The sequence below is a fragment of the Primulina tabacum genome, chromosome 7, assembly GCF_025594145.1.
Source record: "Primulina tabacum isolate GXHZ01 chromosome 7, ASM2559414v2, whole genome shotgun sequence".
Classification (NCBI taxonomy): Eukaryota; Viridiplantae; Streptophyta; class Magnoliopsida; order Lamiales; family Gesneriaceae; genus Primulina; species Primulina tabacum.
The window spans coordinates 31,254,517-31,275,868 of NC_134556.1; the positions used below are offsets into that span (position 1 = coordinate 31,254,517).

The window sequence follows — 21,352 nt, forward strand, 5'->3', positions numbered from 1 at the left end:
CGTGGTTACTAGTCGAATTAATTTTTGGGAATTACTCATAAGTAATAATTATTCGAGGATTGCAACGACTTTGGGAATATAAAAAATGTATAAATTGGGATTTTAAGTTTTGATTGAAGTGTATTATTAGTAATGAGAATTTATTTTGGGTAAATAAGTGTAAATTTTTGAAATTATGTTATGAGAAACCCGTAGAAGGAAATTAAGAACGCCAAAAACTTATAGGTTAATCGTAGGATTTTCGAAATTAAGGACCAATGGGATAATTTTTGGGAAAATTAAGAATTTATTTTGCAATTGTTAAGAAAATTTGGGACTAATTTCGCAATAAGCGATAATTTGATGGTTTAATTGATAGAAATTTTTGATGATTTGGACTAGAAAGAATATTTAGAACATTGGGATATCTTAGTTATAATGTTATAAGGAATGTTAATCAACGGTTTTTAAGGAGGAATCGATATTAGGCTTGAAAAATCTAAGCGTTTGCGGATGTGTTTAGGATTTTAAGATTGAAATATGATAAGTTGATGAATATTTTGGGAATTTAATATTGAAATTAATATAATATAAGTATGATCATCTATCTTTTTATATAAGGAATTTTAAGAAAAGTTGAAATTCGAGGTTATAATAGTAACAGAACTAAGTCATTATGGGTCTTTTAAGTGCAATTCGAAAATAAGGGTTTAGAAGGAAAAATTAAATTGGGATCTAGGAGACGTAAGTACATTCTAGAATTTAAGTTTTATAAGAGTAGCGCAGCGGAAGCGTGGATTTTTAGGATACTAGAACTAAGTCTAAACTTTTGATTATCGAGGATAAGCGAATTTCGAGGACGAAATTCAATTTAAGGGGGGAAGATTGTAACGCCCCGAAAAGTTGAAGGTCCACGCGAACCACATGCATGCAATTATTAAATTATTTGTTTTAGTTGAATTAATTAATTATGTTGTTCATATTGACATTTTTAAAATATATTTTTCGACATAGTTTCATTAAAATGTATTTTTAAAGGTTATTCGAGTTGCGATCGAGGAACGGTGACAGATGGCTGAAAAACGTAAAAAAATTTATTAAATAATTATTTTTAATTGTTTAAAATAAGGATGATGGTTTTTCATATTTTTGAAAATAAGGAGTTTTGAGTTGATTTTATACGTCGGGACGTAAATTTTATCGGTGTTGGTTCTTCGACAAAAATACGAACTTTTTGGCAACCCGGCTAATAAATTCACAAACGTATTTTAACAAAACTATTTTTATATTTTTAATTAAAGTCTAATTAAGCACTAATGGGACTATTTACCTACCTAATGGGCCTAAAGCATTGCTTAGAGAATTGATTAATATATATAATATATTAATCACCCCAAAACCCTACCATTGTACACGCCTCTCACTCATTAAAATTCAGAAACTCTCCCCCACCCTAGACACGAGCACACACGAAAGTTGGAAGGGAGAAACAATCAAGGCTTGGAAGAAAATCATCCTAGGTTCTCCTATGTCGAAGTTCCTCGCATCGTCAACGTTTAATCGTACGTTTAAGACGCAAAGACACGCCATACTTCTTCCTTTTCTCGTCTTTCACACCATAATAAATATTTAATATTGTTTTGCGTGAATAAACAAGGAGCACTTGATTATATTTTGTTTTTCAAGCATATGTGATGTTAAAACATGGTTTATGATTCAAATAACTTGTATATTATTTGGTTAAGGGGCTGCCATGACGTAAGTTAAGATCAAGAGTGGTTTACACCTGTTTTAGAGTCATATACTCACTCCTAAAACACCTCAAATTCAAAGGAAATAAGCAACGTGCTGGAATCGTTTTTTCTGTCAAGGGTTTATGGGTTCGGGTTTCATGGTTAAGGGAAGGGCTGGCCTTGGCTTGGGTTCAGGGCTGGCCAGGGGCTTGGTTGAGTCTAGGGTAGAGTCCTAGCCAAGCTAGGACTCAGGTTAGAGGGCTGGGAGGAGTCCTTGCACACAAGGACTCCTACCCGAGAACCTTGTGCAGTTTTTGCGCAGGGGTTGCGCGGCTTACAAGGAAGCAAGGGCTGGGTCCAGGGCTCATGGTCTGGTTTATCCTAGGTAGGTGCACTAGAGGTTGATTCGGGTGCTGGGGCGTCGGCTAGGTTCCTAAGTCCACAAAACTAGAGTCCCCACAAATTGCATATCTCGGCTACTGCATGGTATTGGTAAGGGGGTCACGTTTTCGGTTTGGGGCTGGTTCTTAGGGGTTCCTAGGGTGTCTAAGGGTGTTGGTCAGGGTTTGGTTCAACATGGTTCGAGGGTGGCTCGAGAAAATCGAAAGATGGCTCGGTGCTAACCAATAAGAGTCAAGTTAGGGTTTTAATAGCTAAAATAAATTGAAATATGGCTCACGTGGGCCGAGTCATGGTTCACGAGAGTTAAAATAATATAAAAAGACTAAGTTTTTAATTTAGGAATTTTATATTAAAGTTTGGGGATTTTCGAGATTAAAACACCGTCAAAACAATTAATCACGAATTAATTAAAAATCCTAGTTTTTAAAAATAAATAAAATTATGAGAATTTTAATTTAAGCTTAAATAATTATTTGGGACATGTTAGAGTCAATAAATCAAGAAAAAGTCAAAAACGTAAAATGTCAAGTCCAGGGGTAAAACGGTCTTTTTACACCTAGAAATTAGTAAACGTCATGGCAGTGCCCTTAATGCTGTTTTATGTCCTAATATGATTATTTTCAATAGTTATGAATGTTTATGGAATTTTAAATGTTAAAAGGATTATTTTAAATGTTTATGAAATTTTATATGTTAAAATGATATTTTAAATGTTTAGGGAATTTTATATGTTTATGATTTAATATGTCAAAATATATTTTAAATATTTTGAGGTTAGAATGTCATTTTAAATGCTTATGGATTTTTAATATGTTCAAATGTTTATTTTAAATGATTATGGATTTTTATGATAAAACGATAAAGTTAAAAGATATGTTGCATGCTTTTTTTTAAAAGGAAAAAGGATATTAAATGCATGATTTTTATAAAGTGATGAGAATGTAAAACGTTGAAGGAAGTGAAGTAATTGTGACTATTGATGTTATGAGGTTCGAGGTAAGAATGAGGATGTCGTGAGGGGAAAAGGCCCCAGAGGGAACCCATGCGTGGGAAAAGGCCCCATAGGGAACCCGTCTATGGGAGAAGACCCCCGAGGGAGCCCCAACGATTGTATTTTCATTCGATGAGGATAGGCTAGGGCCCAGTTGACCGGTGAGAGTGTTGCTGGTGTCCCCCGCCGCCCAGTACTGCGGTTTCATGTAGATGGATCCATCGACTTTTTGAGGTTGGAGAAAAGTCACAATTAACGATATGAATTCAATAAAAAGAAAAATGGTTATGATCATGATGAAAGGATTTATGTTATGAAATGAGGAAAAGGAAAATATTGAGGTTCATGTTATGCATGTTCATGTGAATGTGTTTATGGGGATGTGAAAAGTTTACGAAAATGTTTATGAAAATGTTTATGTTTAAAGTTGATGCATCATTATGAAAAGCGTTTTGTTTAAAGTTCGTGCATCATGAAAATATTTACGAAAATGTTATGTTCATGCATCTTCATGAAAACGTTATTTTAAATACAAGTATTTTTACGGTGCATGTGTTATGTATATGTATTACTTGTTATAAAGATTATGGTGTGTTGAGTCTTTAGACTCACAAGGTGTCATGGATGCAGGTGAGTTTGAGGGAGGTATTTATGGATGATTTGACTGGACTGAAGGTGCACACAACCCGGGGACCAGCGCTTCTACTTTTTCCGTATTTATGATCTATGATTCATGACTTACGTTAAGAATTTTAAGATTATTTGTTTATGCTTTTGAGATATTTTTGAGAGGTTTAGTATGGGCTATTTTATTCAAATTTATTGTTTTTTAGCTTTGGTAAAACATTTGACGATTTCATTTTATGACTATTTCACTTGATTTTTAAAATACTAGTTGGTGGATGTTTTATTTTAATGGTTAAAATATTTTATAAAAATATTTTTATGGCCGAAACTTTGATAGGAAAAATTTTTTTTAGTACTTTTAAAGCAATAAAAAGGGCAGACGTTTCAGTTGGTATCAGAGCAAAGGTCCTGTAAAGGGCTATACCACCATCAGCGCCGGAAAAAATAGTCGTCAAGCCTAAAAGTTGTAAGTTTTACTTGCTTTATATGATTCAGTATGATGTTACCTGCATAACTATATGAGTCATATGTTTACGTCACATGTTTAATAGCATTATGAGGATATATGTTTTATATACTTTATTCTATACGTGATACGATATGAAATAAGAAATTATTTGATTTCAATGCATGTTGGCTTTGTGGTGGAATTGAACTATGTTGATTTTTGGGTTATAGTATTGACGTTCTATTTTTTAGCTATAAGTTGATCATGAATATTATGAATGCTTTTGGGACACGTAGATTTTTCTAAGAAAATATTTATGATTTGTGGTTACTAGTCGAATTAATTTTTGGGAATTACTCATAAGTAATAATTATTCGAGGATTGCAACGACTTTGGGAATATAAAGAATGTATAAATTGGGATTTTAAGTTTTGATGGAAGTGTAACATTGGTTTTGAGAATTGATTTTGGGTAAATAAGTGTAAATTTTTGAAATTATGTTATGGGAAACCCGTAGAAGAAAATTAAGAATGCCAAAAACTTATGGGTTAATCGTAGGATTTTCGAAATTAAGGACCAATGGGATAATTTTTGGGAAAATTAAGAATTTATTTTGCAATTGTTAAGGAAATTTGGGACTAATTTAACAATAAGCGATAATTTGATGGTTTAATTGATAGGAATTTTTGATGATTTGGACTAGAAAGAATATTTCGAACCTTGAGATATCTTAGTTATAATGTTATAAGGAATGTTAATCAAGGGTTTTTAAGGATGAATCGATATTAGGCTTGAAAAATCTAAGCGTTAGCGGATGTTTTGGGATTTTAAGATTGAAATATGATAAGTTGACGAATATTTTGGGTATTTAATATGGAAATTAATATAAGATAAGTATGATCATCCATCTTTTTATATTGGAAATTTTAAGGAAAGTTGAAATTCGAGGTTATAATAGTAACAGCACTAGGTCATTATGGATGTTTTAAGTGCAATTCGAAAATAAGGGTTTAGAAGAAAAATTAAATTGGGATCTAGGAGACGTAAGGTCATTCTAGAATTTAAGTTTTATCAGAGCAGCGCAGCGGAAGCCTGGATTTTTGGGATACTAGAACTAAGTCTAAACTTTTGATTATCGAGGATAATCGAATTTCGAGAACGAAATTCAATTTAATGGGAGAAGATTATAACGCCCCGAAAATTTGAAGGTCCACGCGAACCACATGCATGCAATTATTAAATTATTTGTGTATTTCAATTAATTTTTTTAATTGCATTAATTAATTATGTTATTCATATTGACATTTTTAAAATATTTTTTTCTACATGGTTGCATTAAAATGTATTTTTAAAGGTTATTCGAGTTGCGATCGAGAAACGGAGACCGAGGACTGAAAAACATAAAACGTTTTTATTAAATAATTATTTTTAATTGTTTAAAATAGGGTTGATGGTTTTTCTTATTTTTGAAAATAAGGAGTTTTGAGGTGATTTTATACGCCGGGACGTAAATTTTATCGGTGTTGGTTCTTCGACAAAAATACGAACTTTTTGGCGACCCAACTAATAAATTCACAAACTTATTTTAACAAAACTATTTTTATATTTTTAATTAAAGTCTAATTAAGCACTAATGGGCCTATTTACCTACCTAATGGTCCTAAATCCTTGCTTAGAGAATTGATTAGTATATATAATATATTAATCACCCCAAAACCCTACCATTGTACACGCCTCTCACTCATTAAAATTCAAAAACTCTCCCCCACCCTAGACACGGCACATTTAAGGGAGAAACAATCAAGGCTTGGAAGAAAATCATCCTAGGGTCTCCTACGTCAAAATTCCTCGCATCATCAACGTTTAGTCGTGCGTTTAAAAGCAAAGGCACGCCATACTTCTTCCTTTTCTCGTCTTTCACACCATAATAAATATTTAAAATTGTTTTGCATGAATAAACAAGGAGCACTTGATTATATTTTGTTTTTCTAGCATATGTGATGTTGAAACATGGTTTATGATTCAAATAACTTGTATATTATTTGGTTAAGGGGATGCCATGACGTAAGTTAAGATCAAGAGTGGTTTAAACCTGTTTTAGAGTCATATACTCACGCCTAAAACACCTCAAAGTCGAAGGAAATAAGCAACATGATGGAATCGTTTTGCTGTCAAGGGTTTATGGGTTTGGGTTTCATGGTTAAGGGGAGGGCTAGCATTGGCTTGGGTTCAGGGTTGGCCAGGGGCTTGGTTGAGTCTAAGGTAGAGTCCTAGCCAAGTTAGGACTCGGGTTAGAGGGCTGGGAGGAGTCCTTGCACACAAGAACTCCTACCCGAGAACCTTGTACAGTTTTTGCGCAGGGGTTGCGCGGCTTACAGGGAAGCAAGGGCTAGGTCCAGGGCTCAGGGGCTGGGTTAGGACAAGTCTTTAGGATCCTAGGTAGGTGCACTAGAAGTTGGTTCGGGTGGTGGGGCGTCCGCTAGGTTCCTATGAGAGGTTTGTTGTTTATACTGATGTATCATTACATGGTTTGGGATGTGTTTTGATGCAGGAACGACATGTTGTAGCATATGCCTCGAGACAGCTGAAACCACATGAAACAAGGTACCATGTGCATGATTTGGAGTTGGCAGCCATTATCTTTGCCTTGAAGATATGAAGACACTATTTATATGGTACCTCGTTTACGATTTATACAAATCATAAGAGTTTGAGATTTTTGTTTACACAGATAGAGTTGAATATGAGACAGAGACGATTGTTAGATTTGTTGAAGGATTATAATTGTGTGATTGAATATCATCCCGGCCGAGCTAATCTTACAGCTGATGCATTGAGTCGTAAAGTGAGATGTACTGCAGAGGATGCGAGTCTCTTATCAGCTATGATGATGTCTTGTTGTTCCTTGGGATATGATTTTGATATCTCGACGACTCCTATCCAAGTATCTACCTTATTAGCTGAACTTGATATTTATGATTGTATTCGTGAGGCACAGATTACTGATGAGAGTGTTCAGCGATGGAAGGAGTTAGTTTCTCGGAAACAAGATACTTGTTTTAGAGTGGCTGATGATGGCAGTTTGAGGATGAATGATAGATGGGTAGTTCCCGATACATCTGAGTTTCGCCAGGGCCTGATGCGGCATTCACATTGTAGTCGGTATTCTATTCACCCTGGTGGCAAGAAGATATATAAGGATCTACGCTCCCAGTTTTGGTGGAAGGGAATGAAACGTGATGTGATTGATTTTAATGTTGATGTCTTAATTGGCAGCAGATCAAAGTCGAGAGAAGAAGGTCAGGAGGTGAATTGAGGAGTTTAGAAGTACCGACTTGGAAATGGGAGCACATATCGATGTATTTTGTTACTCATTTTCTAAAAAGCACTAGAACTATTGATGATATTTGGGTGATTGTTTTTCGATTGAAGAAAGTTGCACATTTTATACCATATAATATGAATAGTACGTACTTGACGATGGTACAGTTGTATATACAATAGATTGTACGGTTGCATGGGACTCCAGTGTCTATTATTTCTGATAGAAATCCTCGATTTACTTCTCACTTTTGGGAAAGGTTGCAGACTGCGATGGGGACAGAGTTGAGATTGAGTATAAATTATCATCCTCGGACGGATGGTTAGACTGAGCGTACTATTTAGACACTAGAGGATATGTTGCGTGCTTATGTTATGAATTTTAAATTTGTTTGGCAATCATCTATTCCATTGGTGGAGTTTGGGTATAACAATAGGTATCAGAGTAGCATTCATATGGCTCCATTTGAGGCATTGTATGGGAGACGTTGTAGATCCCCGTTAAACTGGGATGATGTTGATCGAGCTGCAGTTACCGGTCCTGAGATGATTCATGAGATGGAACATAAAGTAAATTTGATACAACAGCGATTGAAAGCAGCTCAAGATAGACAGGCCGTGTATGCAAATAAAAGATGAAGACCCTTAGAGTTTCAGCAGGGCGATTGAGTATTTTTTAAAGTTTCTCCTTTTCGTGGCACGTTACGATTTGGTATGAAGGGAAAGTTGGCACCGAGATATTTTGGCCCGGATGAGAGTTATTGTAGTGGATAGGCACTTTGGATTATCGATTGCTCTACCTCAATATTTATCTGGTATTCATGATGTGTTTCATGTGTCGATATTGCAGAAGTATGAGCTGGTGTGTCTTATGTTGAGAGACGAGTTTGTATTTTGGATCGATTTGAACGGAAGTTTCGTAGTAAGCTTATACCGATGGTGAAGATTCAGTGGGAGCATAGAGGTGTCGAAGAGGCCACTTGGGAGACAGAGCGACATATGAGGGAGCTCTACCCCTATTTATTCTGATGGTATGACGTATCTTTTATTTATGCATGTTATTACTGTTGTTGATTAATTTCGGGGTCAAAATTCATTTAAGAGAGGTAGAAATGTAATATCTGAAGTAAATATCAGTAGTTGTTGATTTAGTAATATGAGATTACTAAATAATTAATGATTTTTAAAGAATGAAATATGACATATTTGGTCATATGAAATCCAAATTATTTGAAATTTTTATATAACGTAGAAAACTCAAAGATATAGAAGTTTCATGTTTTGAGTTTATGAAAATTTGATCGTTTGACTGGTCTAAAAGGATATACCGATGTTAAAAATGTTAAATATTAAATATTATTTTATTTTATTAATATAATATAATATATATTAAAAAAATAAGAAAAGATAAATCTGAAACTTTGACGATGAATGAATTCAGTAAAGAAAGAAGAGAAAGATAGAACAAAGTTTTGATTTTCTTGTCGATCTTGTGACTTATCAGTTTATCAAATCGATGAACCGATTTCAATTCTGGGATCGTTGACACGAGATCTTCGATTTGAGGTATAAATTATATATTTTTGGTGATGTTTGAAATTCTTCGATTTCTGAAATAAATCTGATAAATTGTTAAATCATACATGAATTAAAGATTGTCGAATAGTGTATGATTTTAACAAAGTAGAGAAGATTATAATGGTGTTATTTTGAATTATTCTCAATTTATTATAATTAGGGATTTTAATCGTTGAATTAAAATTGGTGAGTTGTTTTTCAGTTGTTATTAATTCTGATTATATATTCGGAGTCTACGAAGTATAGACTAAATGTTGATATAAAATTTTCGTAATTTAACGAATGTTGTAAAATATCCTATTATTTGAAGTTAATTTATTAGGGTATATTTAATGTTAGTATTGTGAATTAAATACACCGAAATACTAATTGTTGAACGATAAGAATATATAATTGAGTTTTATATTTTGTTGAATTAACTTTATTGGCCTATTTGATGTTATATATTGAGGCTGTTACGACTGTGTTGATACGGTGACAATAATCTGATAATTGTTCTTGAATTGTTTAGATACGTCACAAGCCTCGGGATCAAATAAATAGCCATATTTTATATATATACTCGATTATCAGGTACGTGTTGACGTACGAGAATATATTGTTATTGTTTAGTATTGATAAATACTATTATGTTGAATGATGATAAATCACTAGAATTAGGTGATTTGATATTATATTTGTTGTTATTTATTTTGTTGATGTTGTTGGCTATCGTTATTGGGAGACGTCTCATTGATGTTGTTTGATCGACGATATTGATGTCGCCGAAGTTGGGGTGCGACATATCGTTGATGTTGTTCATTCGACGATATTGCTGTCGTCGGAGTTGGGGTGCGATGTATAGTTGATGTTGATGTTGTAGTAGTATGAGATTGAAGTCGTTGATGGTTTGATTGTCCAAAAACAGCAAAGGGGGTATTTCTGTTATGATTTCAGTTATATTTTATGTTGTTAATATAATTGTTATGTATTACGATGATGATTGTTGTATATGCTCACCCTTTCAGGGTTGTTTCTGTTGGACAGGTTACAGGACTATGACGTGAGACATGATAGAGGTTAAGGACTAGGTGTGTCTAGTTAAACAGTTCAGTAGTTAATAGTAGATAGAGACAATATAGTTTATTGTCTTATTTGAGTTGTTTGTATGTATTTATTATACTGTTTCTACTACACTGATGTAGATAGTGTGATTATTGCACTATTTTGTCGTATATGCATTATATTATTACGTCGTTTGAAAGAAAATTTTTATGCACATGACATCAAATGTTGTATGATTACGTGGCGAGGTTTGAGGTGCCACATCAATCTTTGGACCTGATCTTTGCTAGGGCTTGCTACCAACATGTCATCCACATACAACAACAAAATGATATAATCATCACCAGACATCTTGAAATATGTACAAGGGTCTGCCATCAGTCTGTTGTATCCAAGGCTCATGATAGGAATCAAATCTCTTGTACAACACATCGGCGCCTATTTGAGACTGTATAAAGATTTGTTCAACCTGCAAACCAAGTTCTATTTGCCTTTTTCGGCAAAACCTTCAGGCTGGAGCATATAGATTTTTTCTTCAAGATCTCCATGAAGAAATGTCGTTTTCACATCTAGATATTCTAGATGTAGGTCAAACCGCACACAATGTCAATACTACTCTGACTGTTATAAGCCGAACCACAAGAGAAAAAATCTCATTAAAGTAAATGTCTTCTTTCTAAACATACCCTTTTACCACAAATCTAGCACGATATCACTCCACTTGATTATTTTCATCACACTTGATCTTATAGACACATCTGTTACCAATGGCTTTTCTTTATCGTGGTAGTATAACAAGATCCCAAGTTTTATTCTTGTTTAATACCTCAAACTCTTCTTGCATTGCTATAATCCACAAGGATACATCCAAGCTTTGAGTAGCCTCGTGGAAAATCTATGGCTCACTATCCTCTGATAATAGACAATATGAAATATTGCTTTCAGTGACATAATCTGAAAGCCAATCTGGTGCTCTTCAGTCTCGAATTGACTGCCTAACATTGGAATCCTAAGAATCAACATGTTCTTGTTCTTTGCTTCACAAGAATTTTGACCTTCGTCCATCTTATTTTCCACCTGAAATATAGTAGTTTCTAAATTCAGCATACATTTGTCTCCGTTTATTTTATCTTCCTCGGATATAAAATCTTTGCTGATGACGAGCTTGTTGACAGTAGGATCCCACAAGAGAAACCCTTTTACTCCATCAGCATAACCCAAGAAAATACATTTTCTGGATTTCGAATCCAACTTCGATCTTTCTTGCTCATTGTATATAACGTACACAGAAATTCCAAATGTATGCAAATGAGAATAATCAGTCGGCTTCTCAGTCCACATCTCCATAGGAGTCTTCAGCTCAATTGCCATTGAAGGAGAACGATTGACGATATAACAAGCAGTTTGGACTGCTTCTGTTCAAAATGACTTATTCTAGACCCGCGGTCCTCAACATGGCTCTTGTTCTGTCCAAAAAGGTATTATTCATCCGCTTCGTCACTTCATTCTGTTGAGGTGTGTAAGACGTCGTAAACTGTCTTTTGATGCCCTCGTGTTGACAAAATACATCAAATTCGTCACTGATATATTCTCCTCCGTTGTCGGTCCTAAAACATTTGATTTTTTTTTCGGAATCAAGTTCAACCCACGCTTTGAAATCTTTGAAAATCTAGAAAACATCCGATTTCTTCTTGATTAAATACACCCAACATCTCCTAGAAAATCATCAATGGACGAGATAAAATATCTCGCTCCTCCTAGATATACAACCGTGTTTGTCAAACATCCGAATAAATCAGCTCCAATATAATTTTACTGCTGGCAGTAGGAGAGCCAAACTTTAATCTGTGTTGTTTACTAGTAAAATAATGCTCACAAAAAGTTAGTGACACTTTTGTAATTCCCGTCAGCAGTGTTTGTTCTGAAATAATTTTTAACCCTCGTTCTGACATATGCCCCATCTTTTTATGTCATAACACTGTTAATTCTTCTCCTGAACCAATTGATGCAACAACTAGTTCTGCCTCTTTGTCACTTTCTCCCAAAATTACATACAGATTTGCAGCAACTTTTTTCGCATTCATAACCAAAAGGGCCTTCACAATTTTCATGGTCTCGTTCTCGATACGGGTTTTGCACCCAATATCATCTAATTTCCCTAAGGACAAAAGATTTTTCGTTAGTCTCTTCACATGTCGTACCTCATGTATGATGTGAATAATGCCATCATACATTTTTATTTTTATAGTACCGACCCAAGCGATTTCCAAGGCATGATCATTTCTCATGAATACAGATCCTCCTGAGACTGGTTTATAATGATCAAATCATTCTCTTCGAGAAGTCATCTGTCACGTCGCTCATGAATTCATAATCCATATGTCACAAAATTTGTGTCTGTTTTTTGCAACTGTTGCAGCTTCACTGAATAATATTTCTCTTATCATCGGTAAACCCTCTGCCTGTTTTGAAGCTACCAACCTATCTTCCTTATTCTTGTGCTGGTTTTATTCTCCGAGAACCGCAGTTAAGATATCGTCGAATTTTAGAGAGCCTTTAAAAGAATATTGTTGGTTAAGTTGATGATAAATTAATCATATGAATATGGTAGATTTTGAAGTAGAAGCTCTGCACATTCATTTTCCTCTATACGTCATAGAAGTGAGTTGAGAAAATATAGTATTTAGTGTGTTGATATGTTTCGTCATTGATGAGGATTCCGCTATCCGAAGAGTGTAAAGCCTTCTCTTTCAGAAAATCTTATTGTGTAGTGACTTGACCTCGTACATCTTTGTCAGTGTATCACAGATTATTTATGCCGTCTTTATCTCAGAGTTACTTGACAACACTTCATCTGCTATAGCCAAGTGTAAATTGCCGACATCATTATCATTCATCTCGTTTCACTTTCCATCGTCTGTCATTTCTATCAGTCTCTCTCCAATAGCCGTCAATCAATTTTTTTAAAAAAATTGCTTGTATCTTTATTTTCCACAACATAAAATTGCTTCCATTGAACTTTGTTATCTCGTATTTGCCCACCATTATGTCTATAACAATTTAGTAGACTTGACAAAAATATCTCAGAAAAATCTTTTCTGACGTGGAAGATCGGTCTAGGCTGCAACCACAGAGCATGCTCATAATTTTAAGAAATTTTAAACCAAAGATCTGATACTACTTGTTGGTCCCAAGTACGTCGACTTGAGATAATAATATGAAAATACAGTATAAAACTGGACACCGAGATTTTAGTGGAAAACCTCAAAAATTTATTAGTGTAAAAACCACGGATAAGATGATAAGAATTCCATTATAATATGATGTGCAACCACTCACCGTGTTTTCAAAGAGAACACGCTATCTTAATACATGAAAACAAACATATCACAAATATCATAGAACTAAGCACTCAAATGTTATAAGATGAGAGAAACAACTCGACGAATGGATATTTGAATTATGAAAGAATGCGTATATTTGTCTGAACGCAAGAATCTTCCGTACATTTTCATTGTCTGAATTAAGATGTCAATTTCGTTTTTTCCAATGCAAATGATGACCCGACTTCTTCTTACCATTAATGCATGTCTATCTCTGCCGACAAGTTCGAATTAGAGTCTGAATTTGAATTCAAGCTTGATTTGTCTGGTTCCAACTCAATCATCAAAACTTTATCAAGTAAATAATCGACATGCGAATCGAGCTTGTGAGCCCTTTTAATTTTATTTTACAAAATTTCATTTTGAATATGAGAAAAAAAACGTTGGGAAAGCGAAAGAAATGTATGGTTGGTGGGACTTGCACTTGGTGTCAGTTGTTGAGCTCGATGACGTTGGAGTACGCGTACTCTGTCGGGACATATGAACTCATTTGATTGGAGGCCACCATTACCGGAACTAATATATTCTTGGACTTTTGTGTGTCACCAGAGGATATTAATTTTGATATATTATAAAAAAAAATAGTAAATTTTCTTTTGTAATTAACTCTAAATTTGATTTGATTTTGATTTTATGAACGCAATATAATCAATACTTGATTACAAAGATAAATCAGACTTAATTAATGTGGGATTAAAACGGATTATCCGATATTATAATACTCATGATTAAAAAATATTACTGAAAGTGAAATTTCTGTTTTAACTCATGTAATCTGATTATAAACTGACAAGTATGTATTTTATGTTTTAAAAGCCCAATTCATTAAATATGTATATTTGAAGCACTGAGGTTTATGAAAAAATGATAGAAGTATATATTCTGAATATACTTGATTCTTGTTATATATTCTTGATTCATGTCTCACTCTTTAAATGATTAAAAATATAAAGGAATGATATTAATTAGCCATAAAATTCATAATATATTAAGTGCATAATTTTGATACCTTTTATTCTTGAAAATAAACAAATTTCTTAATATGTCATATATTACTGTTATATTAGCAATTTTCTATTTAACAATGAATTACAGATTGAGAGGATTTTATATCGCTCATTGAGTGGAGGTCATATCGTTCACCATTCACCTTCTCAGATGAGAATCTATAAGAGATTGAAGAAGACCAGAAAATCAAGTTCTAGAGCTGGTGAAGGAGATTGAAATAATTCAGTGGTCGAAATTTTGTTATGATAATATGTTGAGTTTGATAGGAATTTCGTTATTTCTGCTATATACTTTTTTTTAACATTTGTGTTGTTGTTAAACAATAATCAAAGTTGCATATGACAATGCAATTCAATCTTGTGAACGGGGATAGGTTGGTTTCTGAAATTTGTATTTCTGAGATTTTTTGTTTTCGAATGTATAATTTTAAAACAACGTCAATGTCACAATACTTCCCGGTCTCGAGTCGCAACACTTGATCCATTAGTTTTTTTTAATACCAAAACATAAGATCCTATTGTGTGCGCATGAAAAAGTATTTTTCCCCACTTTTGGGGCAAAATGCTATCATTTATAATATTAAAAAACAAAAATAAGACGTTAAAATCAAGGATCTCTTGTCTTAGTGATAAGAGTGAGACTCCAAAATCTTAATAATGTTGGGTTCAAAACTTCAAATCACACCAGCTGCAGACGTTAAAAAAATGAGGGCTACAGGATTTACGTCGAAATCAATAGGCATTACTTTAATCAAGCTACCATGGAAATGTTTCAATGCCTTATTTACATGAAAATATTTAATTTGTTTTATTTGGCTAACACGTGATTCATGGTATTTTGATTATTAGTATTATTTACGTAAATTATTTAATTTAATTTCGAGGTTTATTGGTGTCCTTTGACACAGAAATGTTGACCAAATTTTTAAACCAAATATTAAATGAAAATTTAAATAACATGTTAGTTTAAATGTGCAGTATGAGCTCGAATGATGCTCATTTTGTTAAGACAAGCTCCGTTAACGCAAATTATTAAAAATTAAATGTACTAAACACCATGGATGAACAAAATACAATTAATCATTGATAAAGATTTGATTGATCAATTTTTTTTATTTAAAAATCATCAATATATTTTTAATAATTTATCGTGTTTGGGACATCGATTTCTTTTTAATAAATAGATGAATCAAATATTTTATCAATAATTAATTGTATTTTTTTCATTCATGATGTTTAGTACGTTTAAATTTAATAATTGTGCAAACGAGACTTGTTTGAGCAAAATATATCATTGTTTAGAACACTAAATGTACGAGCGGATTTTGTCCTATTAACAATGACATATTTGTATGTTCTTTTTCATTTGTTGTTTATGTCCAAATGGTTTTTTTATTAGAGAAAAATATAAATTGTCACACCCATGAGATTCGGAATTGATGTAATACCAAAATTTTAAACATTTATATATATATATATATATATATATATATGAAGAAAATTTCAAAATACCAAAAGTTATTGCACGATACCTAAATCTGACTGGCTTCTCGTGAAATTATTTTATTGTTCGGAGGTTAGATTTCAAACTATCTTCTCATGATAAAATTTCGGAGACCAACTCTTCATTAAATTGTTCTTTAAAAAATAATTACTTTGGCTTGAGAAATAGTAACTTTAAAAATTGTTTCTCAAGGATATTCTATTCCATCACAATGCCAATGGAACATTAAAATTTTTTTTAGAAAAAGCATTTCATATTACGTTCTTGTGTATTTAAATGCCACAAAAAAGTATTCGACCCAATATTATAATATCAGGTCTCTTGTGAGATACTCTTATGGATTTTTATTTGTGAGACGGGTCAACTATGTTAATATTTACAATAAAAAATAATACTTTTGACATAAAAATAATATTTTTTCATGTATGACTCAATTAAAATATCTCTTACAAAATTAATTTATAAAACTATTTCAAATGTGTTGTGTATAAGATATATTATTATAATAATAATATTATTTCTTTTATATATAATATTATGATGCTTTAAGGTTTGGGCCATAGACTATGTCGGAACACGAGACAGCGACGTGCTCTACCTGCCAACTTGCACGCTACCCACCACTACTAAACCCTAATTCTTATGGACAAGGAACACCCAAATTTACTGACATCAAATCGTGTTCGATCCTTTCTCCCCCATTTGTAATGCGGGAAAAAAAATATCATGGTTGGAAAAAAATGTTATAATGTCAGCACAGAAACACACACAAGTCCAATATTTTTTTCGCACAAAAACTTATGTAAAATCGTTTTACGGGTCAATTTTGTAAGATAGATTTTCGATTGAACACGTTGTCTATTAGCGTGTTTTTTTGGATACACGACAATGTCTAATAGAGACGGTTTAATAAACAAACCGTTGTAATTTTTTAAATAACGACAGTTTAAACAAAAACCGTCGCTATGCTTAACTATCGCTAATAGTGACGGTTTAATAAACAAGGTCGCTAATAGCGACGGTCTTACCAAAAACTGTGGCAAACTGTCTATAAATATTCGTGTTTTCGGTCCATTTTCCTGCACAACGCTTCACATCTACGATAAATGTTTATCTTTTAGACGATTTTATTTTTCGATTTAGGGTAAATTTTTAAGTGTTAGTTAAGATAATGAATATTATTAGCTTAGTCGGATTGTAACTTTTTTGGTAGCTAGATTTATTAAATTATAAAAGTAATTTTTTTATTTTACTTAAAAAATTAGGAACAAATTATGTCTAAATCATCGCTAATTAGCGACGGTGTTTCTCTAAGCTTAGTCAAAAACCGTCGCAAATTTTAGCGACGGTATATCTTTAACCGTCGCTAATGAGCGACAGCTTACTCAAAATCCGTCGGTAAAATTAGCGACGGTATATCATAAGCCGTCGTTAATTAGTGACGGTTTTTCAGCAATATGATAGCTACAACAACGGTTTAAAACCGTTGTCGTTGAATGCACTTTCAACAAAACTATCAGTTACAACAGTTTTAAATGACCGATTACACGAGATTTAATGATCGGATAACATAAAACTCAATTCAAGATAGAAGGGCTCAAGTTATGAAATTACAAAAACGAAAACATGATCAATGAAAAATATGACTCGACCACGATGAGTATCAGAAGGAAGTAATTTTATTTCATAAATATCACAAAAACTGCTATGAGACCATCTCCTTGCCGACTTTTTAAGACAAATCTCTAACTTGTGAAGCCCGTGAAAATGTATGGGCTTGGACTATAAAAAATTGGAATTTTGACCTAGCAAATTTTTGGCTAATTTTCAGACTTGGCACTGAAGTTTTCGAAAATATGAAAATAATTGGGATTGAAATTATGGCAAATAATTTTGTAATAATGGAATTATTTACATCATATTTCTGAAAAGACGTTCGCTAGCTATTTATGGAACGATTTAAGGGCATAAATAGCACGATTTGTGCCAAAATTAGAAAGAGCGACACACATATAAATAGGGCCTCGAGACACTCGAAATTCACACATCAAATTTTCAAGAATTCAGAACAACACGCACACATATTTTTTTGAGCAAGGAAGAGCCGGGCAGTAGGCAAAGCGCTGCAGAAATTTCTCCAAAAAAAAAAAAAGAAATCTTTGTTGAGCAATATCTATAATGGGGCTTATAGTTTTCAAAATAAGTATATGATTTAAATTGATTGAGCATACCTTTTTTCTGTATATGCGTTTTTGAAAAGTATGGCTTTAGGCACTGCGGTGAATCAAAATATTAAGTGGATAGGAATTCCGAAAATCATGATATATGATATGAGCCATATACGGTGGGATTCTAATTGTGTCACAGTCTCCCTTAGAAGATTAAAAATTAGGGACTGATCAGTAATCTATGAGAAAATTAAATGAAATTTCGGAGTTATACGATTATTGTGATATGGTTATGATATGGTGTCATGATATGTTCGAAAAGTTCATTCATGTGAGTTGGAAAAATATTTGTTATATGTTATGTTCAATAGGCCCTCACCTAAACTCTCATCTCCTTACTCTCGCTCCCCAAATAAATATGAAGATTAATAGTTAGAAGATGGTACGAGTAAAATATAGTGCTTGTGATGAAGAGAAATTTGAGTTTTTGCATTTTTTTTTAAGTCATGCTATTATTATTTGTTTTCATTTGTAAACTCTTCCACACTCAATTTTGTTTTTTTTTGGGAAATTTACGTTGTAAAAACAATTTATTTATTAATCATTATTAAATAGAATTGTTTGATTTATATTGTAATACGAGGTTTGTTGTTTTCAAATTTTATTTGTCAAACAGAGCTGATGTCAATACGTCCCGGACATGAGGCATGACACGACCCGACACGACCCGCCAAATTAAAAAATATTACTTTTATGTCAAAATTATAATTTTCATTGCAGCTATAGACTGATCACCTGATCAATATATATATATATATATGCAAACATGTAACTTCTTGAAAATTTTTAAAATAAGGCAAATACTTGTGTGAAACAGTCTCACGGGTCGTATTTTGTTAGACGTATCTCTTATTTGGGTCATCCATGAAAAAGTATTACTTTTTATGCTAAGAGTATTGTTTTTTATTGTGAATATCCGTAGTATTGACCCGTCTCATAGATAAAGATTCGTGAGATCGTCTCACAAGAGACCTACTCTTAAAATAATAGCTATCGAAATGATTATTTTTTTTTTAAAATTTGATATTTTCACGTGTGCATAAATTTTGAAAAGAATTGCTTGTTATAATGCACTATTTTTAAGACCTAAGACTGACAGTCAATATTAATTATTTTCATTAAAATATAAAAAAAAGACGACAAGCACAGCAGAGATGACACTGCAGAGAGTTCTATAAAATAAGCTCCCAAACCTTGTCAGGGCATTCATCATACCACAAGACAAGCATATTAAACATAGAAAAAGTCGCAGCTTTATATATTCATTTTCAATGTTTTAAAGTTATACTCTTTTATAGTTTATATTAAATTCACAATCTTCCAATCTTTTCCTTCTTTTTTCTATGATCTCCTTTGTTCTTCGTAGTTGATTCTTGCTTTTTTCCTCCATCAACTAGAATTTAGATCTGTATCTGACTATTTTTGTTCCTTGATCATTTTAGATCGGACCCTTTTCAATTCGTCAAAGTTTTATAAAAAAAAAAATCACCTAGATCTTGATTTATTTTGTTGTTTTCATCAAGAAATATGTGTTTTGTGAAGAACCAAACTAGGGTTTTGAATTGTTTTGGTGATTAGTCGATCATCAAGATAGTCAAACAAGAAAACAAAGATCAGTTCTCCAATCTATTGATCTTTGGTTGTCTTTACTTGGATCCATGGCGAATCCATGGTGGACCGGCGGTCAGATGGGTTTGCAAGGAGTTGAACCATCAGCTCTGATGACTAATAAAATGAACCTTTCGATTAACGAGAAGAGCGGTGGCGGAAGCAGCAGCCGCGGTGGAGATGAAGATGATGACAAGGACAACAGTGACGAGCCGAGAGAAGGAGCCGTCGAGGTGGGCAACCGCCGCCCCCGCGGCAGACCACCGGGATCCAAGAACAAACCCAAGCCTCCGATTTTTGTGACACGCGACAGCCCCAACGCGCTTCGCAGCCACATCATGGAAGTTTCCGGTGGCACCGACGTGGCGGAGAGCATAGCGCAGTTCGCTCGCCGCCGGCAGCGAGGTGTTTGCGTGCTCAGCGGCAGCGGCTGTGTCGCCAACGTGACTATACGCCAGCCCTCTGCAACCTCAGCAGCTGTCGCGCTCCAAGGAAGATTCGAAATCCTTTCTTTGACAGGGGCTTTTCTTCCTGGTCCAGCTCCACCCGGAGCCACCGGGTTGACGGTTTACCTGTCCGGCGGGCAGGGTCAGGTGGTGGGCGGCAGCGTTGTTGGTCCTCTAGTGGCGGCAGGTCCTGTTATGGTGGTTGCAGCTACGTTTACAAACGCTACTTATGAAAGATTACCACTCGAAGAAGATGATGAAGCTGGTGGCTCAGCTCAGGCACCGCCAATCAACAGCGGAGGCGGTGGTGTTTCTCCTCCAGGAATCGGGGCGCAGCAGCAGCATGCGATGGCTGATCATTCATCTATGCCAATCTACAATTTGACCCCAAATTTACTGCCAAATAATGGACAACTGAATCATGATTCATATGCCTGGAATCATCCTAGGCCACCATATTAAGAGGTAAATTTTTTGAGAATAAAATAATAATAATCTGCGTTGTATTATTAAAAAAAAATTAGAAGAAACTAAGGTTTGGAATAATATTATATATATATATATCTTAGTATAAAGGGAATTGCAGTTGTGTGTGTAAACTTTTAATCTTCTTATATTCCATGCAGCAGCTTGCACTTAATAAAAATAATGGTTTGTGTAAAACATTTCTCGCCTATGATTTATATTTTCAGTGAACCATGTTTTATTTTTTCATTTCTGTTTTTAATTTGTATATTTTCCCTCTATTTGAATCGACATAAACAAATAAATATATACACTATATGTGTCATATTAAAGATAGAATGGATTTAGTATGCCTTATATTGTAGAGTACCTTTTTTAAAAAAAATTTATTCAACCTTAACTTTTCCTATATAATCTCTTTTGTGATTAGAGTGGATAGATATGTATTAAAAATTTTATGATTGAAAATAGATATCAAAATCTATATATTCTACTCTCCTTCCCTCGTATGCTTTATAGTGTACATTAATGCCTCGTTCCATCGTTTATTAATAAAAGCCATACTTAGAGTTTTATTGATCATTAAAA

General features: G+C 33.6%; 1 protein-coding gene across 1 annotated transcript; it reads left to right on the forward strand.

Moving 5' to 3' along the window:
• Positions 1-19,449: 19,449 nt before the first annotated feature.
• Positions 19,450-20,962, forward strand: LOC142551260 (AT-hook motif nuclear-localized protein 20-like). The gene has a single exon (XM_075660394.1). The coding sequence runs from the start codon at positions 19,904-19,906 to the stop codon at positions 20,759-20,761; it is 858 nt and encodes a 285-aa protein (XP_075516509.1). The 5' UTR covers positions 19,450-19,903; the 3' UTR covers positions 20,762-20,962.
• The last annotated feature ends 390 nt before the right edge of the window (positions 20,963-21,352 follow it).